Source organism: Penicillium roqueforti (genome assembly GCF_015533775.1).
Source record: "Penicillium roqueforti strain LCP96 04111 chromosome Unknown scaffold_04, whole genome shotgun sequence".
NCBI lineage: Eukaryota > Fungi > Ascomycota > Eurotiomycetes > Eurotiales > Aspergillaceae > Penicillium > Penicillium roqueforti.
The window spans coordinates 939,264-963,335 of NW_024067568.1; the positions used below are offsets into that span (position 1 = coordinate 939,264).

A 24,072-nucleotide genomic window follows, 5' to 3' on the forward strand; every position below is an offset into this window, starting at 1 on the left:
TACCTGTGCACATAGATCGAGTTTGGTGTAAATAGCATAGCTCTTCTTTCAATTATGAATTATCCCTATGGATTGAATTTGTTCTGCTCCTCAAATTGAACCTACAACATATATTCGGGACATAAATCTCCTTATATCGACTGTCAGCTCAATTCCTCATATATTGGAATTTGGAGATGCGCGGACATGTTTTCCACCCTGATATCAGGTGACGTCACGTCGCATCCGAGGACAAGTTTGTATGGTATTTCAAGATCCCTAATAAATTCGAGGTCCGAATCCAGGCATAAATTCACGTCATCGGCCTGCAATCAGCATGACTCCACCATACCAGTGCCAATACCTTGTATTGCCTATGGAACCCCCAAGATCGACCACCCAGGCAACACAGGCAAAGGTTACCAAACTATGGCTCCACCTCCGTGGGATTGCAGGAAACTGCCCCGCGAATGAAATGGGAGCAATTCGCAATGTTTCTTGTCTATTCTGCTCCATTACAGGTTTTCCTGTCGGCATTGGTTGGTAAAGTGCCCGGGCGTTAGGTTAGGGTATGGGTGGTAGGTCATACTATGGTCATTCTTGCAAAGCGGTTATTCCATCCTGGTTAAACTTTGGCTTGGGCAATCGACTTTCCGCTTTGTAATTAGACGACTTCATTTCGTTGGTAGATGGACTTCAGGATATGCAACGGGGAATTACATCATTGACGTCGCACCTAGGGAATTGCACGATGACCAGCTTGATTTTGATATATAAAGCGGAAAATTCAGCCTTACCTATGCTACTCTTTCCTCTCTTTCTCTGGTATTATTGATATCAACCACACTTATTATGGCAGCAAAGTCACACTCCAAGACTGCGGACGGCAAATTTGCCGATCTACAAAAGGACACCATCGAAGTCAACGACAAGCAGCACATGACAACTGACAATGGCGTCAAAATCTCCAACCCAGACCAATGGCTCCGCATCGTAGACGAAAAGAATCTTGGGCCCTCACTCCTGGAAGATCAGATCGCCCGCGAAAAGGTATCTATAACTTACATTCATCCACATATATACCAATATATATCTAAGCAAACTAACCAACAAACAATAGATCACGCGCTTCGACCACGAACGCATTCCAGAGAGAGTAGTACATGCGCGCGGAAGCGGCGCCTTCGGCACGTTCAAGCTATTCGAGAGCGCCGAGGACGTAACAACCGCGGGAATACTGACTGATACAAAGCGGGAGACGCCGCTGTTCGTGCGATTCTCGACTGTGCAGGGTAGCAGGGGCAGTGCGGATACAGTGCGCGATGTGCGCGGGTTCGCTGTTAAGATGTATACCGCGGAGGGAAACTGGGATATCGTCGGGAATAACATTCCTGTTTTCTTTATTCAGGACTCGATCAAGTTCCCTGATGTTATTCATTCTGTTAAGCCTGAGCCGCATAATGAGGTGCCGCAGGGTCAGAGTGCGCACAATAATTTCTGGGATTTCCAGTATCTGCATTCGGAGGCTACGCATATGAACCAGTGGGTTAGTATTTCTCCCTATTTGGTTGTGTGTCGATACCTGATAGCTGATGCGGTTCGTGATAGATTATGTCCGATAGAGCTATTCCGCGGTCTCTCCGCATGATGCAGGGATTCGGCGTGAATACCTATTCCTTGATTAACAAGGCCGGCAAGCGTCATTTCGTCAAGTTCCACTTCACTCCAGAGCTGGGCGTGCACTCTCTCGTCTGGGATGAGGCGTTGAAGATCGGCGGCCAGGATCCCGACTTCCACCGGAAAGACTTAATGGAGGCGATCGAGGCAGGACACTTCCCACGCTGGAAGTTCGGCCTGCAACTCATCCCCGAAGAAAAGGCCGACAGCTTCGAGTTCGACCCTCTCGACGCCACGAAGGTCTGGCCCGAAGAGCTCGTGCCTATCCGCTACATCGGCGAGATGGAACTTAACCGTAACATCGACGAGTTCTTCCCTCAGACCGAGCAGGTCGCATTCTGCACGAGTCACATTGTGCCAGGCATCGACTTCTCCGACGATCCTCTGCTTCAAGGCCGCAACTTCTCATACTTCGACACGCAGATTTCGCGGCTCGGACCGAATTGGGAGGAGCTGCCTATCAACCGGCCAGTATGTCCATACATGAACCTGGTCAACCGCGACGGCCAGGGCAGACATCGCATCACTAAGAGCAAGGTGAACTACTGGCCGAACCGGTTCTCTGCGAATCCACCCGCGACCGCAGAGCAGGGCGGCTTCGTCAGCTACCCGGCAAAACCGCAGGGCGCAAAGAAGCGCGCGCTGTCAGAGAAGTTCAAGGAGCACTTCAACCAGCCGCAGGTGTTCTACAACTCGCTCTCACCAATTGAGAAGATGCATGTGGCCAAGGCATTCTCATTCGAGCTAGATCACTGCGACGACCCCGTCGTCTACAAGCGCATGTCAGAACGTCTAACAGCCATCGATCTAGACCTAGCCAAGACCGTCGCGAAGAATGTCGGTGGCGACGCACCCGTCAAAGCCTCCAAGGAAAACAGGGGTATGAAAGCCAAGGGTCTGAGCCAGCTTGAATTCATGCCGGAGAAACCCATCATTGCGACGCGTCGCATCGCCATCCTGATTGCTGACGGCTTCGACTTCAACCAGTACACCACAATGAAGGAAGTGCTCAAGGAGCGCGGCGCGTTTGTTATCACAGTCGGTACGCAGCGCCAGGGTGTGACTGCCGAGTCTGGGCAGAAGGTTATCCCTGACCACTTCTATTCTGGAATGCGGTCGACGCTGTTCGACGCGGTCTACGTGCCTGGCGGAAAGCATATCCAGGCGCTGTCAAAGAATGGCGTATTCAAGCACTGGATTTCCGAGTCTTTCGCTCATCTGAAGGCTATTGCTGGCGCCAACGAGGCTGTGCCGTTTATTGAGCGGCAGATCGGGCTTTCTGAGGTCGAGGTTGCGAAGAGTGGTTCTCCGCTGAAGGAGTCGTATGGTGTGGTTACGGGCCATGGAGATGCGGTTTCGTTGTTGAAGGTTGGCACGGTCGCGCCCGATTCGAAGGGTCTAGCTGAGCAATTTATTTGGCATGTTTCTCAACACCGCAACTGGGCGCGTGAGCTGGATGGACTTTCAGATCAGATTGCTGCTTAAGTCGGTGTTGCATGTGAAACGAATTGGATATGTGACCATCAAAATTGTATGAGCTTTTTTTTGGTTAAATGAGAGCTAAGTCATTTCATATTTCTAAAATTTAATCAAATTTGGTAAAAGTCTCACGAATCCAAGGCCGTGTAGGTGGATCTCACATTCAGATGCTATGGGTATGATACACTGCGTATGTAGGTGGCCAGCCTACATTCTTCATCGGCTGATCTACAATACACAAACCCAATCATAAGCTCATGTAGGGTTGGAGGAAATATGTTTCTGCAAGATTCCATGCTATCAAGGCCCTCTGCCAGATTCTTTTAGGCCAACGTAGCGCTAGCACTTAGTGCCTGTGCCTGCGCCTGTGCCGAACCCTAACCCTTCCCATATAACATACCCCAACCGCCAGTAGCAATGATATACCACCATTATAGAGACATCGAACAATTGAAACTAGATAAACCCCAAACCCTCCATCATACTCAGCCTCCCGCATACCACATCCCCATATCTCATAGGGGTCAGGGCTACTGGTCACATTTCAAGACGGATTAGTTACACTGCAGGAATATCGGACCAGCCGCTTTCTGAACCAAGAGACTCTGGAAGGCAGAAGTATTCATGATGTCCTTTCGTAAATAACAAGCTATGTTTCTGGATTCTTGTTCCATTATATCTTTGATATTGGATCTCCGCAGTCATGGTTCTTCATCTATCGCGCTCGACACGGCTAAGCGTTGTGATTGGCATATCGACATGTTTCTTTCTAGCTGAGATTTCGCGTTGGTTGCCCTTTCTTGGTTTCTGTGGTACTGGTCTTGGTATGATATCGATGTGCTGATACCGGGCTAGTGGGCTTCTATACCCATTCTATTGCTCTGATTGCAGATGCTTTCCACTATGTAAGCGTGTTTGGGTGTGGAGTTGGAGATTGTGTTGGTTAACATATATTGCAGCTGAATGATTTAGTTGGGTTTATTATTGCTCTTGTTGCATTGAAGGTACAGTCTGGTTTGGCCGTCGGTGTGGTGGTCATGCTGATGTGAAATATAGAAATCCGAGCGCAGTGACTCGCCTAAGGAGCTCACCTTTGGTTGGCAGCGGGCGCAACTGCTCGGTGCCTTTTTCAATGGTGTTCTTCTGCTTGGATTGGGCATTAGTATATTTTTACAGTCCATTGAGCGATTTATCGCTCTACAACGTGGGTGCTATCGCCCAGGCTGGATTTTGTCTCATTTGATTATGACTGACGGTGCGTTTAGATATTCACGACCCCAAGCTGATGTTCATCATTGGGTGTATCGGATTGGGCCTGAATATTATTAGCGTAGTCTTTCTTCACGGTAGGGTTCGTGGGGTCATTTTTAGTACCATGCTAACAGTACCCAGAACATGGACATGATCATGGACATGAACACAGTCATGACCATAGTCTATCACCCACGATTGAGACACCGGTTCTTCACCTCGACGAGGAATACCTTGATTCCAGCACCAAGGTAAACTGCAACAAATTGAGCGATCCAATTAATGGAGACCGACTGACACAGCTTAGCATGACGATCACAAGCATCTTCATTTCGAAAAACATCGCTGTGCAGACTCAGGCGGCCACAGCCATGGTCATGGCGGCCACGACCACGGTGATTTGGGCATGATGGGAGTGATGATCCACGTTATCGGCGATGCAATCAATAACTTGGGTGTCATGGCGGCCGGTCTGGTCATCTGGCTCGCTGCACCCTATGCCGGCCGATACTATGCGGATCCCGGTGTGAGCATGTTCATTGCCATCCTCATTATTCTATCGTCCTTCCCTATGAGTAAGTGTGGTACCAGCATGAATGGTTGAAAAGGAGATAGCGAAGCTGACACTCTTCAGTGCGCCGGGCTGGGATGATCCTGCTAGAGAGCGTGCCCACAGGGGTTGACATGTGCGATGTCAAGCACGACCTAGAAAAGGTATTTCCACCTTTCATCTTCTCTTTCTTCATTCCTAACAATCGCCAGATCAAGGGCGTCAATTCAATCCACGAACTCCATATCTGGCGCCTCAACCAACAAAAAACCCTCGCCTCAGTTCACGTCGTGGTGTCTGAGGACTCGGTCGAGGACTTTATGAAGACGGCGCGCGTGATCAACGAGTGTTTCCACGCCTATGGAATTCACTCCATTACACTGCAGCCTGAGCTGTCAGATGCAGTTGATTCGCAAGATGGGGCTTCGCAGGAATCTTCCCGGTGCCAGGTCATTTGCGGGACTCTCTGCGAACGGTTGACTTGCTGCGGATAGACCAGATCCCTTCTCATAATGTCGAGATGGCTAAGTTTTGGATATCAACCTGCCAAGTGGCCGAGCAGTAACTCGGCCATCGCATTCTTCCTTGGTCTAGTGGTGATGATTTCCGCTTGTCATTAAAACCGATAAGCGCGGGAGACCGGGGTTCGATTCCCCGAGGGAGAGATTTCTTTTTTTGTTTCTTTTTTCACTTCAACTTTATTTAATCGAATGATATCTATTGGTACTTTGAGGAAGAAGTAGTAGAGAGGGGTTTGATAGTCTAGGATTGCATGAAAGAGCAAGGGAGGATCTTGTGGCAATTCCTATATACTCTAGGTATCGCTATTTTAGAAAGAGGGACAGCACACGTTCAATGGTCCCTGAATTATCTTCCTGGACATTATAAGCAAGCAAGATGCATTAGCCTAGGTTTCCTCTAATATTACATCGAAATCGTTACAAATTGCGCTGTTGAAGTAGCCTGACTGGGTGTACACTATAGCCTGTTGAGCTTTGAAAGTAATTCCTTGACAAATGATTTACTAGTTATCCAAAGGGATGTCCCATTAACAATCCCCTATATAAAAGTGTACGATTGTACCTTATCAACATTGAGCAACAGCCAGTATGGACCATTAACCAATAAGAGCTGCATAGTTCTCCACTCTGCGAATAGGACGGCCGTCTACTCCAATGGATAGCAAATTCCGATTCCGAGATAGCCAGGTACTTTGTAGATCACACAGATAAGGTGCGGGGAATACGTAGGACGAAGGACTGCCTTGTGTCTCTCTCCCCTCTTTCTTATATATCTCAGTTCACCCTCCGAAACCAGCCATATTCCATCTCAAATCACTCATCAATATGACTCTTAATTGGGAGATCCAAGCCCAAAGAGGCAGAGATATCTTGAACAATTCTATTCCGAAACAATGGCTTCTCCCCGTCGACAGGCTGCCGCCAGCCTCGCAGAAGAGTGTGATTGACTTCCCCCGACAAAGCGGGTTGTTGAATGAGCGCGAGCTCGTTATCACTGATATGTCGGCTACGGCACTGGTGACCGAAATGGGTAATGGAACAATGAGCGCGGAAGAGGTGGTGACTGCGTTCTTGAAGAGGGCCGTGTTGGGCCATCAACTGGTGAGATTGAGATTGGGAGATGTGGACTGTGTAATTCCAATGTTGACATGCTTGTCAGCTCAATTTCGCAACAGAGTTCATGGCAGACGAGGCAATCGCTCGCGCCAAAGAGCATGATGAGTACTACAGACGTACAGGAAAACTGGTCGGGCCCCTGGTAAGCTCATATACATGTTCAAATTTATCACAGCGAGATTTTAATGAAACAACCACAGCACGGTATACCAATCAGCGTGAAAGAACACATAGCAATGAAAAACCGAACATGCAACACGGGATACGTAGCTTGGTGAGTATAAATCCACCACGACAGCCCGCATTGCTGACAAGCAAAACAGGGTCGATAAAGTCACCACGGAAGATGCTCTTCTCCTCCAACTTCTATCTAAAGCCGGCGCGATTTTTCACGTTCGGACTAACGAGCCCCAGTCATTGATGGTATGTCCACAACTTCCACATTAGCGGTGTATCCCATAACCAATGCCATCTAGCATCTATGCTGCAGCAACAATATCACCGGCACGACATTGAACCCACTTAATCTCACTCTCAGTCCAGGCGGGTCCTCCGGAGGCGAAGGTGCCTCAATGGCCTTCCGGTGCGCACCACTTGGGATTGGCACTGATATCGGCGGATCAATTCGCTGCCCCGCAGCGTTTTGCGGTGCGTACGGCTTCCGTCCTTCCTCACTGCGGAACCCTGTAACAGGGCTCAAAGTCGCTGCTTCGGGCCAGGAGACAATCCGCGGCGTGGTGGGTCCACTGGCTAGTTGTTCAATTGAGGATCTAGAGCTATTCCAGAGAGCTGCATTGGAGCAGGAGCCTTGGAATATTGAGACATCGCTGATGCCTGTGGCGTGGAAGACGGTTCTTCCGACACGGGATATGACTGTGGCTATCATGTGGGATGATGGGTATGTCGTGATTCAAATAAATGTCTGCTGTCAGTATGTTAATCCATTTCCCAGCTGCGTCCGCCCCCATCCACCTATTACTCGTGCTCTGAGACACGCCAAGGAGAAGCTGGTAGCGGCTGGTGTGAATGTCGTAGACTGGGAACCGTATAAGCACCAGCATGGCTGGGAAGTTATTGTAAGTGCTGGGTATTCTCTGGGCAAGCACGTTATAACGCTAACATAGCCCAGCGCGCTTTATACTACCCCGAAGCTGGCAGCAAGCAACGCGAAGTTCTCGCCGAATCAGGTGAGCCGGCACGCCCACTAACTGATTGGGCTCTCTCCTATAGCCGAAGCATGCCACTTTCGCACCCCGAAGCATGGGCCCTGCAAGAGCAGCGTGATATCTACAGAGATGAATATCATGCTCTCTTCAATCGTCGCGGTGTTGACTTTATTCTGTCCCCGACATATCCCGCTGCCGCGGCAGTGATGGGCGAGTCGCAGTATTGGAATTATACTGCGATTTGGAACTTAGTTGACCTACCTTCCGTAGTATTCCCATCTGGAATCTTCGTGGATCCCAAGGTAGACATGTTGACGGAGCAAGACAAAGAGTACGTTCACAGGGATGAGGTTGATGAGAGAGAGTGGCGTAAGTACCAGGGTCCGGAAAGATATGAGGGCGCGTCGGTGGGACTGCAGCTTTCTGGGAAGCGGTTTAAGGACGAGGAGACCCTAGCGGCGGCCAAGGTTATTGAAGGGATTGTGAGAGACAAGGAATACTTGAAGACTTGAAGACTTGGGGGGCTTGGGAATGGATAAATTGATTCGATGAATTTTACTTACAACACATTTACACCTCAGCTATGTCTCTTCGTAGCAAATACCATAGCAAGCGGCGTAGCAGTCTTCACTTTCTTCCCCTCAAAGGCCCTCTCCATCTCATCCCACAGTGGATTAATGTCCACCTCTGATACACTCGGTGTCGTCCAGGTAGATGAATAACCTCTAAACCAGTCACAGTCCTGCTCATCCATCCAATCCACGTCATTCTCCTCCCAAACAATCTCCTCTCCATCCCTAACTTGACTCTCACCAACTCGATCATTAATCCTAAAAGCCTCAATACTCCCCCGAGCATTAACATATAATCTCCTCACGCCCTCCCAGTCGTCCACAGGGAATCCTAGAGCCTCAGTACCAGAATTCAAAATTCTTAGTGCATGATCAAGCATCGGATCATGAACCTCATTCGCATAAAACGAACAAACAGCCCCCCAGGCCCTCTGAGCCCTCTCATTTCCGACAATGCGCGGATAATTATAATGCGTAATGACAAGCGTCCCACCCGGGCGTAACTCCCGCGCAAATTCCGCAATCGCAATCTCCGGCCTTGTCCAGTGGATACACTCACACGCCATGATCAGGTCGACCGAGCCAGACTCCACAGAGCTCCTTTCGGCACTTTCCTTCAGGAACCGGAAGCTAGATTCAGGAAGGCCGGATTCCTCGACTAGGACTCTGCGAGCGAGCGCGGTGTACCCGTCGTTCGGATCAGAGACGATCACTTTGTTGAAGCGCGGGGCGAGACTTGATGAGACGATTCCGCAGCCGGCGCCGACATCCTGAGCAAGGGACCAGGTGGAATGGGGTTTTTGAGAGTGGTAGGTAAAGACTTTTTCGAAGAAAGAGGGCGGGTAGACTGGACGAAAGGTAAGGTAGTCGGACCAGTTTACGCCTTGATTGGAGTTGAAGCCATATTCTATGGTGGGTGTGGTTTCGGATGACATTGGTGATTTAGATATTTGGGAAACGATTGAATGATGAGAGGTGACGATGATATATTCAACTAATGCTCTAGGGGTAATAGGGTGTATTTATATGTTGTTTTCTTGTTTTCTGCTTTTTTTTTTGCGAACAGATATCATTTTGTTATTTGTCATTCCCTAAACAGAGGTATAGCAATGAGAAAGTGTAAAGGATCGGGATTAATGAACCAGACCGTGTCTATTCGTTGGGATTTTGGGAATTTGAACAATCTTCCAATCAAAGAGGTTCAGACAGAGATCTTCGATCAGATCTCTAGAATATCTCTAGATCTCGGAGAACATCGGTCAGGTCGATCTCGGATCTCTTCTCACATCTAGATCACATAATTGTTTGGCATACTCCATATGACCTTTCTCCTTGGTATCCATGGTACTATCCCGTGCTCGTATATTGCGTATACTGCAGCTATGCTTGAGTTTTTCTCCAACCCCCTCGAGTTCTGCACGGTGGGGCTGGTGGAGTCGCGGTGATCTTCAAATAGCGCCTCAACAAGCTCCTATACAAAAGAATGGGCTTTTTGTGAACTAAGCGTAGTCCGTTTTCTTTTTCTTTTTCTATCTATAGGTAGGTGGGGTTAACTGCAACCCAAATACGGACATCTCAACCCGACTCAGCTCTCAAATCCTGCAGCGACCTAATCTGGCCACCATCTTCCCCAAAATTCCCAACATCCAGCCATTTCTCCATGGCAGACTTCAGCGAAGCATCCCACTCATCCCTCAAAATAGAAAACCAAGCCGTATCCCTATTTCTCCCCTTGACAATCATATGTTGTCGAAAGACTCCTTCAAATGAAAACCCCAAGCGTGAAGCCGCACGCCGCGAAGGCTCATTTAGCGAATTACATTTCCACTCCAACCTCCTATACCCAAGATCATGGAAAGCATGCTGAGCGAGGAGATAGATCGCCTCTGTCGCGCCGGTTGTGCGCTGGAGCGCAGCCGAGTACATTACATTCCCGATTTCAATGCCCAGGTGATCAGGAGTCATGCGCATCAGAGAGAGATAGCCAATGGGTTTTCCGAAAGTGGGGAAAGAATTGCGCCTGTCGATGATTGTGTAGAAGAATGGGTCTGTCGAAGTGGATTTCGATGCGATGCTGGTTTTGAAAGTTTCAACATCCGAGTACGGCCCGTCGAACATGTAGTCCCATAGGTCTGCTCTAGATGGTTCAAGTCCACCGATGAGGGCAAAGAGGTCATCTGCGTGCTTTGGCGAGAGTTTCTCGAGGAGAATTGCTCGGCCTGGAATTGTTTGGCTCGTTGGTAGTAGAGCTGGAGTGAAGGGGACTATTGGACCTTTGGGGCGTAGTACTGCCATTTTGAAATTGATTTGTTTCAGCTATTGATGTTTGAAATTGAGAGCGCGGCGATATTATATGGATGCTACCAGCTAATACCTAGCGGAGTTGGCCGTGTATATACTGTTTATTGGACTGATCTATGTATGACTCACGCCAGTGTGATTTGTTGTGAATGCCGAGAGTCCGGACGTGATAGGTTGATTCTCCGAACTGGAGCAAAAGTACAGATTGACTCAATAGCGAGGACAATTTTGCAGGAATTTCGGAAGATTAGCAACTAATTACTTACATTGATGTGGACTATAGACAGCTGCTTCTCCTTACCTTTAAAATAAACCAGTTTTGCCCCTCTTTTTGTACAGCAAATACCATAAAAAGATCAGCTGGAATGCGCCAAAACACATGACTATCCCACTAAACAATTGAATACCCAAGTAGTTCAAATCCGCACTACCATCGGCGCCAATTGAAGCGAGCGCACCTGCTATTGGTGGTCCCACAAGACTCGCAAAGCTACTCAAGCTTTGCGCCATTCCAAGCCAAGTTCCAAGACTCTTGGGATCGGGACAGACGTGAGTGAAAACGCTCGGCGGCAGAGGAATCAAAGCCCCGGAGATACCACCTGTGATTTGGGTCAAAATAGAGCACCGATGACTTGGAGAATGAACTTCACTTACCATAGAAGGCAGCAAAAAGAACAAACCGGGCAAGGCTGTCTGCACTGATCCAACAAATACACAGAACGCCTGAGAGTATACCGCAAATGATCCAAGCAATCATCGACCCATAGTAATGAGCGAACAAAGTCAAGACAACACGGCCAATAACCGAAGAAGCCTGGGAAATCATCAAGATATTAGAGGCCATTGAGCGCGATGTACCTAGTTTTGTCTCCGCGTAAGTCGGAATGTAATAGAAAGGCGTGATATAACCAAGGTAAAGAAAAAAGTTCCCGATAGCAAAGCTCCAAAAAGGCAAATCCTTCAATGCGCGCAAATCAATCAAGCTCCTGCGCTGGGTATTTTTAACCTTCACTGCATGTCTCTCCGGCCACAAAAGCATAATAGCAGCCGCGATGAACAGCGCCAGCATCAAGAACGCCACAAGGCGGACGGTCCAGGCGAACCCAACCTTTGATATAAGCTGGTTGAACATCGTTGTATAGATAATACCCCCGACAGGCGCACCGCTACTCGAAATACCTAGCGCAACAGCCCTTCTTGTTGTGAAAGAACGGCTGACCAATGCAATAGCAGGGACATAAAGCAGTCCGAATCCGAGGCCCATGCAGACCCCCTGGCTTAGGAATATGGCGTAGTAGTCATGTGCAAGACTGAGCATCATTATGCCGACTACACCTAGGGTACTGCCGACGAGAATCATGCTCTGGTTGTAGCCAAGGTCGAAAAGTGGGCCGGATAGTAGACCGCCGACGATTAGGAGCCAGGATTGAATCGTTCCAATCCAGGCGATGTCAGATGATGTCGATGATGGGATATAGGTGAGTGCATAGTAGCTTTGGAATGTCCCAAATGCGAGGTTGAGGCCCCTGGAAATCAGTTGGTTTTGATATTCAATTGGAAGCCGAAAGATGTTTCACATACCAGACATTGAAGAATATAAAGAAAGCACCGAGAACTTGGAGACAGCTATACACTTTACTTTTTACAGCAAAGGTAGAGTGTATTCCAGATGACTCTTCATCTTCCGTGATATGTGCCAGATCTGTGACCTCGGGCTGCGTCTTGCCTTTTTCCGATAACATGTTTAACAGCCTCGAATAAGTTCAATTCTAAATCAAAACGGTAGCCAGGATTCGAAGGAAATAACAAAAGCTAAGACCCCTCAAATGTATTGACCAGTCAGTATATTAGCCCTGTACCGTATGCAACACTGCCGTGTTTACCGGTGATGCGGGGTGAGTGTCTTTGGGGTAACAACCTATCACGTATTTCGAAGCACTGTTTGGAGTCAATCTCATGTCGGATTTGTAATTTCTACGCTACTAATTAGTTAGTTAATATCGATACGAAAATATCACGCTTACCAGGATTGAGTTGCGCCATTGGGGTGAAATTGACCAGCGAAAGGTGTGATAGTACCTCGGCTAAAATCAACCAATGCTTTGTAGTATGAGCAATGGACAAGTCATACAGTAGATTCGCTAGGGTTATATTTGAGGAAGAGCTTGATTGGTGTAGACCTTGAATACTACATAATATTCAGTACAGTATAACATGCAATGAAGATAAATAACCTGCTGGGAAGCATAGTGGACAACGGAACCATTTCCGAAGAATCAGAGCTATCGATAAGTGATATTGATTTTCACGTTGAGTTATTTTTCCTTGAAAATATGATGGGGTATCAAATGGAGTCAAGTAATTTTGATCATCATCCAAAGCATTAATTCCAAGCTCCAACAGAGAGCATAAGTACATCCATCAATACACATGTGCATGTATCTGGGAATAGAAAGTAAGCATAAAAACATAGAAACATGAAAGCATGAAAGCAGAAAATAGCACTATCGTGACGATATTTCCATCATTAGAGGGAAAAAAAGATTGAACACCTGATATCAGAAGCCCAAATCAGAAGAACTCCACGAGACCCGGGAAAGCCAAGCCCAAGGGCAATCCAGATAGAAAAGAAATCGCGAACAAAACAAAAGGAACAGCATGAAGAAATGAACATAATCATCTACTTCCGCCAGAACATAGCTTTTCCAACGGTCCTGCCAGCAGCCCAGCGAGCTTCGGCTAGCTTATCCTTGAAGGACACACCGCCGCCGTAGCGCACAGGGCGGGAGGAGGCCGCTCCAGACTCAGAAGTAGCAGTCGCACTCGAACCGCCGAAAGAACTAGGAGCGAAGTTCGTCATATTACCCGCATCGAACTTCGTCTTTCCTTCAACGATTTTTTGAACGACGTTCAAGATAGCATAAGCAGTAGAGCCAACAGCACGAATAGCCGCGAGGACAGCGACAGACCACAAGATGATAGCGAGATAGATGTTTGTGCCGCCGGAGTCAACACCGTAGATTTCGGACACAGCCATGGCGAGGATTACGTTTGCGACCATCCAGATGGAGACCATGTAAGTACGGACAGCACGATAGTAGTCCTCCTGCAACTGGGTATCCGATGGCGGGGGCTCGGGGACCTCGAGGCGATCGCGGAGGTTGCGGAGGGCCGCGTCGTAGCCGGAGTCAATATCGAGTTGTTCGGAGGGCATTTCGATGACGACGGTTGAGCCGTTGATGGTCTTTGCTGCACCGAGATCGGTGTTGATTACGTTGTCACCTTTGGTTCCCCAAGTGACGTCGTGGGTGTTGCAGAAGGCGTAGACTTGGAGAATGCAGATGTAGCTGGGCATGAGCAAAAAGTATTGGACCGAAGAGGTGAACATGTGCCACGGGTCCAGGTAGAGGAATGAGCTGTAGAAGTAGAGACCGACAGTTGACAACATGGAAATCACAATGTTCATCATTAGGCTATCGCCAACTTCTAGGTCATCGTTTCCAACCCCAGCACGTGCGAGTAACTCTTTGACCACCAAGTAGAGGGCGCAGAAGACCGTGTAGAACATGATAATGGCGTACACAATGATACCAGAGAGATAGAGATTCTTGGCACTGAAAAGAGAATGTCAGTCAAGTTCGAATATATGACGAAGCATTTTGGACTCACCCTTGCGGTCGATTACCCAGCGAGATAATAAACTGCAAACACATAACCAGGACACAGGCATAGCGCAGAACAATGAAGATATATTTGCCCATGTTGTGACCAAATGGGTCAAGTTTCTCATCGGTTAAAGAGCCAGCAATGAAATAGAAAGCGAGGTAGAAATTGGCCTGTGAAAGTCAGTGGACGCCCCCAAAGAAAACAGAGCGCAAAACTCACAAGACCAAAGTAAGTAAACAGCAAATTAAGGAATTGATAAAAGAACTCGATGTGAAGCAAGACCTTCCGGGTAAAAGTATGATCGGTCTTCCAGATCTGTTTGGCATTGAAAATCGAGTAAACAGCCGCGAAGAACGCACCGTTCAGCCATCTTCGACGCTGGGAGATGAACTCAGGAACCGAGTCCGGCACATCGGTTTCTCCAACGGCGTTCTTAACAAACTTCAATACCCATCTCTCTTCCCGTTTGGCGACCAACTCCCAGCAAAGAATACGATCTTCGGCGAGATACATGTTGGCAGTGAAAACGTCTGCATCTTGACCGTGGAGTGTTTCACCCTTGAAATATTGGTTCAGGGGGCCATGTCCGTCTGCGTCGTTTTGCAGCGCAAAGAATCGATATGCGCTGAGCGCACCGGGCAACACAGTGATGTAACCGAAGACTGATTCCAGCGGCTTGTCGAGAATATTGGACATTTTGTATTCGAAGTTCTGACTTGCCACCAGAGGGTTGAGCAGACCGAGCATGTTCTTACCTTTAGCAGCCTTGATCTCTCCAGCAGCGCCGGCAACATTGGAGTCCTGATCAAACGCCTTCCACAAGTGGTAGAGCGCCATTGGCTCTGGTCGAGTTCCAACATCGAGCAAAATACAAATGTTAGGCTGAAGGGCACGACCAAAGGCATTGAAAAACCATCTGTGGGAGTTCAGCTTCTTCTTGTTGTGTTCCTTCAAACAGAAGATAACCTGACACGGAACAATTCCCTTCTCCGCACCCTTAAACTTGAGATCATCATCAAGCGAGACCTGCGTGGTGTACTCGTACACGTGTGCCTGAACTTCCTTTTGGTTGACAATATTCTTCGCAATACCCTCCTGGTAAACACCCAGGGCGGCCAATGCATTGAGTGTGCGCGGGTGGACCTTCTTACGTCCATCAGCCACAATGCAAACAACGATTTTCTTCCATCCATCGCGGCCCCAAGTACGCGACTTGGTGCGCGAGCAGAAGTGGCTGATATTCTGCATAACGCCATGCATAGTACGGGTGAAACCAATCTCGTCTTCGTTGTACATGGTAATACAAATAAACAGCTCTGTCTCGCGAGTCGTGGTACCAATCTGCTGCCGAAGCTTATATCCACGTTCGCCATAGTCGTCCGGATCGGTTGTAACAGCGGTATATCGCATGTGCGTGAACTCACGCTCATCGCGGCGAGGGAGGAAGCTGTGAAGAATGGTGGGAATTTTGCACTCCAAAATAAGCTCTCCATTGACCAACTGAACTTCTTTTTTGGCGACCTGCTTGGATCGGACACCACGACGGCCCTGCTTGTCGGGTGCTGGGCCATAGTGGAGGTTGGGATCCAAAACGTGCGATTCGTCGTCATAATCATCATCGAGATCGACTTTGGACATGCCATCTTTCTCGTCTCCCAACATTGTCGATTCGCTCATGAATGATCGGACACTGGCGCGTGAGGTGTGGTTAATTGTGCGGCCATCACCACCGAATGGATCTTCGCCATGGGCATCACCAATATCGATGCTCGTATCCATTGTTGATTTTGGTCCAGTGAACAACGGCGCAGGAGGCAATGGTCGACGGGGACTACCCCCATATCTTGAGCTGGGTGTACCGGGCCTTGGACTACCGTTTAAATCGGCGCGCTCATATCCAACACTTGACACGGAGGGTGGTCGGATGTGGGATGGGCTCCATGGGCGAATTGGCGATCCTGTGCGTGGGGGAATAGATGGGTAGACAGAAGTGTCTGCGAGGTTTGCTGTGGGAGGCGGGATACTGGGTACACTGGACAAGCTGGATGGTGGACGCGAAGGTGAAGCGACGCTAGGCACCTGGTAATAACTATCATAGCTTCGATCATGTCCGGTCCTATAATTGTGCGCCCTGGTGTTAGACCTTGGTCTTGGAAGACGTTCCATTTTGCCGCGAAGCTGGCACTAAGAGGCCCAATGTGGAGGTGGAGGGGGGTTGGGACAGTAAACAATGCACTAGTATCAAGTGTACAATGTTTACAATGTTTACAGGGTGGGTGATTGACAAACAGCAAGGAAGGAAGGAGTTGGCTCGGTCCTTGTAGCAATGCCCATTGACGGGCAATTGCTCGAGGCTCCCAGCCTCTCCGTCCCGTCAATGAAGGAGTCGGATTTGGCAGTGCACGTGGCTCCATCGCGAGGGAAACCACTGGAATGTGAAGACGGACAGGGTTGCATCAGAGACAATTGGGAAGTATAGGGAAGTACATACGGAGTGTGATCATAATCTGGGTCATAATGGGAGGGCATATGACTGATACCTGAATCATCGACACCGTCGCCGCTTGGCAACAAGCGCATCGTTCCTCCATTCAGACGTGAGGCATTGGTCGGAGAGTCAGGATCGGACAGATAGGAACTTGCGTCATGGTTGAGGTATGCGGGCGGCGCGTCGCCGTATTCGGATGGCGGATGGCGGTTCATGATAGAACGTGGAATGTGATGTTTTTTTGTTTCAACTCACTGCCTCATAGTATTCCACCTGAGGTGGGTATCGATGAGACAACGATGAGAATTAATCCCCGTCTCTCGAAGATACGACAGAGTGGGGGTAGATCTGTTTGGTTCGACAGATGAGGCTCGAGGAATGGAGGAATGTGAGTATAATATCAATATTAAAGCTCCACACACAAGCAAGATGAAGAGGATCAAAGAGGATCAAAGGGGATAAAAGAGTAAAATGGATCGACTGGGGAAACAAGTCCAGCCCGTTCATATCCGTCGCTCTGCATCAACAAGGTGGAGGTCTAGGTGGTTGTCAGGGCAACGCTGAATTTGGCGACCGAATCAGCACGGGAAACACTTGGAAAACAATACTCCAATTAGTATTGAAATGAAATATCACAGGAGATTCTTCGTTATTCCATTTTATTCCTTCCCAATGCAATATCAAATTGTCAATATCAAGTCGCCAAAGTATTCATCGCATCTTCAATATCCCCAGTCCCAAGTGGGTCGATGCATTCTGACATGAATACGCCACTTGAACAAAACTACATTATTCCAGGTGGTATCACAAAAGAATGCATAATTCTGCCAAAACAAGACTGGCCTTGCAGATCTCCCCAAATCCCATACTTTCATTCTTTGGTTCTCGTTCTGGGCCTTCAGTCCCAACGAACAACTGGTTAGGTTAGGTTTATCATGGCAGTAGGTCCTTTGTTGATGCCATGATGACACCGCTCACACCCCCTCGTTGAGCAGTGGCTCTCTCTCCCGGTCCACTGAATCGGGGTGGGCAACACGACGGAAGAGGCTGTCGCGGCCGGTGTACTTAGTCGTGGAAAGGTACAGAGAGACAGACAAGAACACGGCAAATACGGTAAAGGCAAAGATCCACTGCAGGGCAATGATCTTTATAGCGACTTGTCTGACAGCGAGTGCTAGGGTTATATATATCAGCAAGGCACTTAAGCAAATGATAGTAAAAGAAAGAACTTACACAGAGTCAACCAACTTAAACAATACCCAAGGATATAATCCTCGCGAGGGACGATACTGAACAGTCCGATTGCGAGAATAACCCAGATAAAGATGTTAGCAACAATACGGCCAGGCAGGTTATGGCTGTGAACAGCGACTGCGCCGTTCCAGAACAACGCCATCAATGTCCAGGCATAGGGACCGGCAACAGCGGGTAGGTGGACGAACACCGGCAGGCCACTGTGGCGCCAGTAGGTGACTGTCTGGTTGATGAAGTGGGCGATGAGGATGATCTCTGCGCCCCAAAATTGGTTGCGGGTCCAGAGCAGAATCCAAGCGGCGAGGAAGACGTTGTTCAGGATGAAATGGGTGGCGACATTGGCAGCTGCCACGACGAGGACATTGTTCTTGGAAAAGAGGTGCCAGACGTAGCTGAGCTGAGAGAGGAGGAGGAATATCCTAGATGGGGGATTAATTTGTGGACATCCCAAAGCTATAGACATTGGCTAAACTAACCAGAAAACCCCAGTCAAAGTAGTGTTCTCGCTGAATGGAGTATTATGCTTATTGGCCTGCTTCCAGAGCTTCTTGCCCTTCTTGGTATCGTCGGGCGAGTGAACGGAATGATAGATGCCGATCACTACGACCAAAGCCCAGGTGAGAGGTACAAAGACTCGGTATGTATTCAGCGAACTGGCGCTGTGAGTTTCGCGTCTAGCGAACGGGTTGAATGATGCCATGATAGAGTTATTACCCAAGCTGAGGAAGCTGAGGAAGCCGATGATAATTTTTAATAAAAGGAACCGAGAGTCTAGAAGATGGGGGTCTTATAATCAAGGATTAAAAGGGGATTCCCCGCATATGGTCATCAGACCATACTATTCCAGGACTTGCAGATGAGGTCAATTCCATGGTGATGACATCAACGCTTCCATCCATTGAGGGTCACTTAGGGTTACTTCCAACTACATAGCATAGTTATGTACTCCATCTCGCGAAAGCTGAAGAGACCATGATTTATTCTATCAATCATAACCACATCTTTCGGTTTTACTAGAAATAGAAATACTTGTGTTTCTGTGAAACATGGACTGAGCGTCATCCCAGTCTAACTACAGTGAGAAAATAACCTGACGTAACCTTGATCAAGCGTAGATCATCGCGCACAGTCCTTTTCAATACAGATTTCAACCTCAAATACAGTGAGCAAGCTAAAAATCCAAAAGTACTCGAGTTATTATGCTGAGCGTAGGACCTTGGGAGACAGAAATCAAGGAAAATGAGACCCGCAACTGAGCTGAGCCTACCTTGGCGCCGGAAGACAATATTTGAACTTAAAAATAAACTTGAATGGCATGTTGAAACACGCGAGGCACCGAGTTTGATTCTACTCAGCGTTTTACATACTAGTAGTATGTACTCCGTATGTTGTAGGGAATAAGTATTACTGTCCGAATTTGGTAACGCGGGGAAATGGCCAGTGCTCTCACCTCATGCCGGTAGAAATAACAGTCTACTTTGCACACATGATGTGCAAAAGTACTAGTATCAATAGTAACCATGCCAATGATATGGTTATCTAGGGTATCAAAACCAACGTGCAAAAATATAGGAGGGAAAAGAAATCACAATCCCCGCGCCTCCCTCACAGCCTCCAAAATCCTCCCATGAACCGAAGCCGGCCCAACAACCATACCATGACACCCAGCCAGGGTACGACCCAGCGAACAATCAACTGGTTTCCCCTCAAGATCTGTAACAAGACAGCCCAATTCCTGCACAATAAGCATGCCACCCGCATGATCCCAGATCTTCGAGCGATAATCCGCACTCAACGGCACCTTAACGAAAGCATTACACCCTCCCTGCACGGCAATGGCAATGTAACGCATCTGCGCTGACCATAAATCCACCGGATTCGGCCACGGACAGCCAAGATGCGCCGCCACACGAGCATGAGCCTCGAGATCCTGCGTCTTTGCCGCACGCGTATCAATGAACCGCACACCGGAAGCTCCAACCTGCGGGACATGTTCAAGCGGGCGTGCCGGCAGCAAGGCTCCCGGACCCATAGGTCTGATGGTAGCTCCCTGCCCGACAACGGCCGAGATCATCTGGCCAAGACCGTCACGGTCGACGCGGTCTTCAGCGACGAGTCCTGACTCTAGGAGATTCGGGCAGCCGAGGACGCCGATTCTTTGGATCCCGTTTTCGACTAATGAGAGGCAGACTGCGTACTGCTCGCCGCGGATGAAGGTTGCTGTTCCATCTACGGGATCTAGAGTCCAGGTCCTGCTAGTGGGGGTGCAGGCGCCTTTTGCGCCGAGGTCAATTAGGTCGAGGAGTTCGGAGGTGGTACGTGGAGTGTGGAGAAGGGCTTCGCTTTCTGGGTCATTGAGGTGGATGCTGGTTGCTAGGTCCCAGGTTCTTGCGAGAAGATCTGGGTTTGAGCGGAGGGCTGTGGCATCTTCTTCGCCGACGATATCGTCGTCTGGGAAGACGTTGTGGATGGCTGCAATTATTGAGGCTTGGGCGGCAAAGTCGGCGATTGTTACGGGTGAGGAGTCGCTCTTGTCAAGGGCGCCTTTGTCGACAGCAGAGAGGAGCTCTTTTGTCAGGATGGCTGCTCGTTGTACAGCTAGGCTGGCGAGCTGGAGCTCTTTGGCGTAGGGCATTGAGGTCATTGTAGGCGGCTTTAGGGGTTGTGTGTGTGGAGGGTTTCGATATTCATCCAGGGTAGATTTGGTTGACCGGATGTAGAAATGACAGTTCTGAGCGACAAGTATGAAAACGGTAGTTTATTTTTTGGGACACAGAGGGGCATCACGTGCAGCGAAACACCGGTGAGTACATGTATGTATCCCTACGTCATATCTCAATCTATACTGATCCACTACAATATCAATAGTATCATGAGCATATCTGGTCGAAAGATCTTATTTGGCACAGGCTATAATATAAGTAAAGGCGTCAGAAAACCTTGGACATAAAATTGCGTAGAGATTCGTCAGACCATACTCAATATATATAACAAGAAATATGATCAAACGTTGTATCACAAGTATCACCATCTATACACCGAATTCAACAAATCCTTAAGAGCTTTTATCCAGACCAACTCATTACAACCTAGCCTTGTCTTCTTCACGACCCTGAAGGTTAGGGTGAGGGGTTCGAATGGGTCGAGTAACCGCGTAGAAGGCAAGCCCTTGAGACTTAGTCGAGAACTAGACCGAGAAATTAGAATACTTCAACTAATATCTCGCGTACGAGGGTCATGACAAACCTTGACCTTAGATCCAACATAGAAAAAAGCAAAGTCTCCCGGGACTAGGTGATGGGTGACACCTGTCGCCTCGTCCTATTTGTAACCGAAATGATCAATAACCAAAAGATTTAAGAAGCAGATGTCAAGGTATAATGGGGGAGATACCAAAATATCGATCTGACCATTGAGGATATACTTTGTCTCCTCAAAATTGTAGTTTGCGGGTCTTTCGGGTCCAGCCTCGATCTTATAGAATCCCGAGGTGAAGTATGCAGGGGATTCAGTATTGGTGCGGATAGAGTGGAAGTCGGCAGTGGTCGCGTTCTCGCCCTGAGGAAGGGGGATGAACTCGTGGCCAGCGCCTTTAATGACGGTAATAGGAACGATATTGCTAGACACTTTCCATAGGTGAACGTATTAGAGACTGTATGATTTGTTCTGGAGGTCGTGAGGAAAAACTCACTGTTGCTATACTTGATAGATATGGTCAGAATTGGGACATATTTAGGAACAAGATGTCACCGACTAATATACACACTCATTGTACTACAGACGGTATTACTCGGTGGCATTCCCGGGATACAGCGAAGATCCTGCGTGCTTTATCCTGATGAGGGGAAAAGTCCCCGTGCCCTCATGAGGGGAACACTCGGGTGCATCGCCCGGAGGTGGAGAAATGTCGGGCGGAGAGCCGTGGGAGCCGTGATCAAGTAAGGTGTTCTTATAATTCTCAGGGATTGCGTGCTCTTTGCCACTTCACGAAGAGGATAAGGCTAAGGATAGAAGAAAGTGAGGAAAAAGGAAGAGAGCGGCTGTACAAATTCTGGTACCCTGTACTTTGACTACAATCCACATGTCCCCTGATCGGAAGAGTCTACTATGATATGCTTTGATCATATGGTGCTCTTGAGTTATCGAGGTTAAAAAATGATCATTACCAGGATAGAAAGGTCAACAAGTCATAATCATTCAATTGAGGATATATAGGGGAAAAGCCCCAAGAAAAAATAAAAACAGCATCGGATTAAACCTCAATGTACTCTTGACGAGGGAACCCAGCGCGGAGGTATATCACATAAAACGCCGAACCATCATATCCATGTAAACCAGCAAGACAAGATCAGAAGGAAGCAAATGCCAGCTCGTAAGCAAAAGCCAAGCTCATCTTTGCATGCTGCAGCATATGATCGAAGCTCAAATACTCGATCTTGTCCTCGGTAGTGTGGATCCTCTTATCGGAGTTCTCGAACTGAGACTCGATCACAAATGCCGAGGGGTATCCGTACCGACTAGCAGAAGCATGATCAGAGCATGCATAGCCACACTTTGTCTCGACATAGGGCACATCGCAGTACGTGGTGATAACCTCCTTAATGAACGCAGTAAGGCCCTGGTCGACGTAGTCGATAATAACACCCACAGACTCCTTCTCGCCAGCATCAAGAGTACCCTGAACATACCCAGTCATGTCTTGCTGGAGCATGGCCTTGACGTTCCGCTGGTTCTTCTTGTAATTAGCATATACAGCCTGTGATCCGAGTAAACCACCTTCCTCGGCAGAGTACCAGTGGAACTCGATAGTGTTACGGGCTTTTCCGTGGGTTATAGTCTCCGACCGCAGCAGGGCGCGAAGAGCTTCGAGGATAGTAACTGTTCCACTTCCGTCATCATCCGCGCCCGGGGCAGCCAGGATCGAAGGCAGGAACAAGTTGATGCTATCCTGGTGGGAACCGAGGACGACGGTGTTATCCGTCTGACCGGGAATGCGCGCAATAATGCTGAACTGACCCCAGGGATGAGCGAAGCGCTCGACGGTTGCACCGTGGTCACTGGCGCCAGACTCGTGCACTGCAGCAGTCACTTGGTCAAATAGCCAGGTTGCTGACTCGATTCCCGTTTGCGACTTGTAGTAGCGCGTGTGGAAGGATGTGAAGTGTTCCAGGTTGCTTCTCATGTTACTCTTGTCGAGAGTTTCGGTCAAAGGCAGAATTTCGTGTGAGTGCTCCATAGCCCCTGGATAGTGGACGACCCGCGTGGTGTGGAGGGTTCCGTAGGAGCCTGATTGGTATTCATCGGTGACATCGATGAAGTTCACTCCGTCCTAGTCGGGGGTTAGTACTATGTCATTGAGTTTCGAATCAAAAAAAAAAAAATGGCTTACCAGCTTGAGCGACCATTTTTCTTCTTCAGTTACCCATCGGGTTCGGTATGGGGCCAGTTCAATCAGAGACTTCGACTGAGGGTTTTGAACAATTGAAGGTGCTAGAGGTTGTTGCTCCGGGTTGACTATGACCATGGCAGATGCCGTTGCGCTGAGCGCAAGAGTGAGGAACTTCATGATAATAAGGATAAGCAGAATAAGCAGAATAAGCAGAGTAAGGGTCGAGAGGGTTTAAGGATTCTTTTAAAAGGCTAGAAGTGCAGGTGTTGGGCACGCGCCCTGCGCCAAGCCATTTTTGGACCCCGCGCGCTAAAACACTAAGGCTCTGTATCATATTATTCTTAGACCGGACTGCCGGTACATCCGGTTGATCCTTTAACAATGAAATCTCTAACACGTACGGATCATATCGGCTCGCAGGATCTTGTTCGAGACTATCAAACCCGGGGAACAGGCACCTAAAGCACGAAAAGCACCAAAAGCCTAGACATGACTCGGCGAGTCTGGGGATTGAAGGTGGAGAATGGGAGAAGAAACTCCACTATGACAGCGCTATGACTCACAGCCATGCGGAGATAAGGCTCATATGTACACATCATGGTGAAGACTAATATAAGGATACAGAGTTATTGTCTACAGCCTTGAGCTAGTGTCTACTCCGTA

General features: G+C 48.5%; 11 protein-coding genes across 11 annotated transcripts; 3 read left to right on the top strand and 8 right to left on the bottom strand.

The window, feature by feature from the left end:
- Positions 1–831: 831 nt before the first annotated feature.
- Positions 832–3,141, top strand: catA (catalase catA; the record flags this gene model as incomplete). Its single annotated transcript, XM_039070754.1, has 3 exons — positions 832–1,029; positions 1,100–1,525; positions 1,588–3,141. The coding sequence occupies 3 exons, from the start codon at positions 832–834 to the stop codon at positions 3,139–3,141; spliced, it is 2,178 nt and encodes a 725-aa protein (XP_038931148.1).
- Positions 3,142–3,838: 697 nt separating this feature from the next.
- On the top strand, positions 3,839–5,430 carry LCP9604111_3194 (putative di-, tri-valent inorganic cation transporter; the record flags this gene model as incomplete). The annotated part of the gene is made up of 9 exons (XM_039070755.1): positions 3,839–3,920; positions 3,991–4,040; positions 4,095–4,139; positions 4,192–4,339; positions 4,401–4,481; positions 4,528–4,637; positions 4,694–4,961; positions 5,021–5,100; positions 5,149–5,430. 9 exons carry the CDS (start codon positions 3,839–3,841, stop codon positions 5,428–5,430), a joined length of 1,146 nt encoding a protein of 381 aa, XP_038931149.1.
- An 852-nt stretch (positions 5,431–6,282) lies between these two features.
- Positions 6,283–8,251, top strand: LCP9604111_3195 (putative glutamyl-tRNA(Gln) amidotransferase subunit A; the record flags this gene model as incomplete). Its single annotated transcript, XM_039070756.1, has 7 exons — positions 6,283–6,558; positions 6,617–6,715; positions 6,774–6,847; positions 6,897–6,996; positions 7,050–7,471; positions 7,526–7,649; positions 7,703–8,251. 7 exons carry the CDS (start codon positions 6,283–6,285, stop codon positions 8,249–8,251), a joined length of 1,644 nt encoding a protein of 547 aa, XP_038931150.1.
- Positions 8,252–8,316: 65 nt separating this feature from the next.
- tpcM (methyltransferase tpcM) lies at positions 8,317–9,246 on the bottom strand (the record flags this gene model as incomplete). Its single annotated transcript, XM_039070757.1, has 1 exon — positions 8,317–9,246. The coding sequence occupies one exon, from the start codon at positions 9,244–9,246 to the stop codon at positions 8,317–8,319; it is 930 nt and encodes a 309-aa protein (XP_038931151.1).
- A 640-nt stretch (positions 9,247–9,886) lies between these two features.
- On the bottom strand, positions 9,887–10,606 carry LCP9604111_3197 (GNAT family N-acetyltransferase; the record flags this gene model as incomplete). Its single annotated transcript, XM_039070758.1, has 1 exon — positions 9,887–10,606. One exon carries the CDS (start codon positions 10,604–10,606, stop codon positions 9,887–9,889), a length of 720 nt encoding a protein of 239 aa, XP_038931152.1.
- Positions 10,607–10,915: 309 nt separating this feature from the next.
- On the bottom strand, positions 10,916–12,354 carry LCP9604111_3198 (uncharacterized protein; the record flags this gene model as incomplete). The annotated part of the gene is made up of 3 exons (XM_039070759.1): positions 10,916–11,211; positions 11,267–12,138; positions 12,194–12,354. The coding sequence occupies 3 exons, from the start codon at positions 12,352–12,354 to the stop codon at positions 10,916–10,918; spliced, it is 1,329 nt and encodes a 442-aa protein (XP_038931153.1).
- Positions 12,355–13,292: 938 nt separating this feature from the next.
- Positions 13,293–16,981, bottom strand: chsB (chitin synthase class II; the record flags this gene model as incomplete). The annotated part of the gene is made up of 5 exons (XM_039070760.1): positions 13,293–14,226; positions 14,282–14,448; positions 14,498–16,357; positions 16,568–16,706; positions 16,770–16,981. The coding sequence occupies 5 exons, from the start codon at positions 16,979–16,981 to the stop codon at positions 13,293–13,295; spliced, it is 3,312 nt and encodes a 1,103-aa protein (XP_038931154.1).
- Positions 16,982–17,740: 759 nt separating this feature from the next.
- LCP9604111_3200 (DUF1774 domain-containing protein) lies at positions 17,741–18,720 on the bottom strand (the record flags this gene model as incomplete). The annotated part of the gene is made up of 3 exons (XM_039070763.1): positions 17,741–17,940; positions 18,000–18,439; positions 18,497–18,720. The coding sequence occupies 3 exons, from the start codon at positions 18,718–18,720 to the stop codon at positions 17,741–17,743; spliced, it is 864 nt and encodes a 287-aa protein (XP_038931155.1).
- An 885-nt stretch (positions 18,721–19,605) lies between these two features.
- Positions 19,606–20,664, bottom strand: LCP9604111_3201 (inositol monophosphatase family protein; the record flags this gene model as incomplete). Its single annotated transcript, XM_039070764.1, has 1 exon — positions 19,606–20,664. The coding sequence occupies one exon, from the start codon at positions 20,662–20,664 to the stop codon at positions 19,606–19,608; it is 1,059 nt and encodes a 352-aa protein (XP_038931156.1).
- Positions 20,665–21,102: 438 nt separating this feature from the next.
- Positions 21,103–21,790, bottom strand: LCP9604111_3202 (uncharacterized protein; the record flags this gene model as incomplete). Its single annotated transcript, XM_039070765.1, has 5 exons — positions 21,103–21,207; positions 21,267–21,341; positions 21,414–21,646; positions 21,712–21,716; positions 21,783–21,790. 5 exons carry the CDS (start codon positions 21,788–21,790, stop codon positions 21,103–21,105), a joined length of 426 nt encoding a protein of 141 aa, XP_038931157.1.
- A 578-nt stretch (positions 21,791–22,368) lies between these two features.
- On the bottom strand, positions 22,369–23,586 carry lap1 (putative aminopeptidase; the record flags this gene model as incomplete). The annotated part of the gene is made up of 2 exons (XM_039070766.1): positions 22,369–23,349; positions 23,410–23,586. The coding sequence occupies 2 exons, from the start codon at positions 23,584–23,586 to the stop codon at positions 22,369–22,371; spliced, it is 1,158 nt and encodes a 385-aa protein (XP_038931158.1).
- Positions 23,587–24,072: the final 486 nt, after the last annotated feature.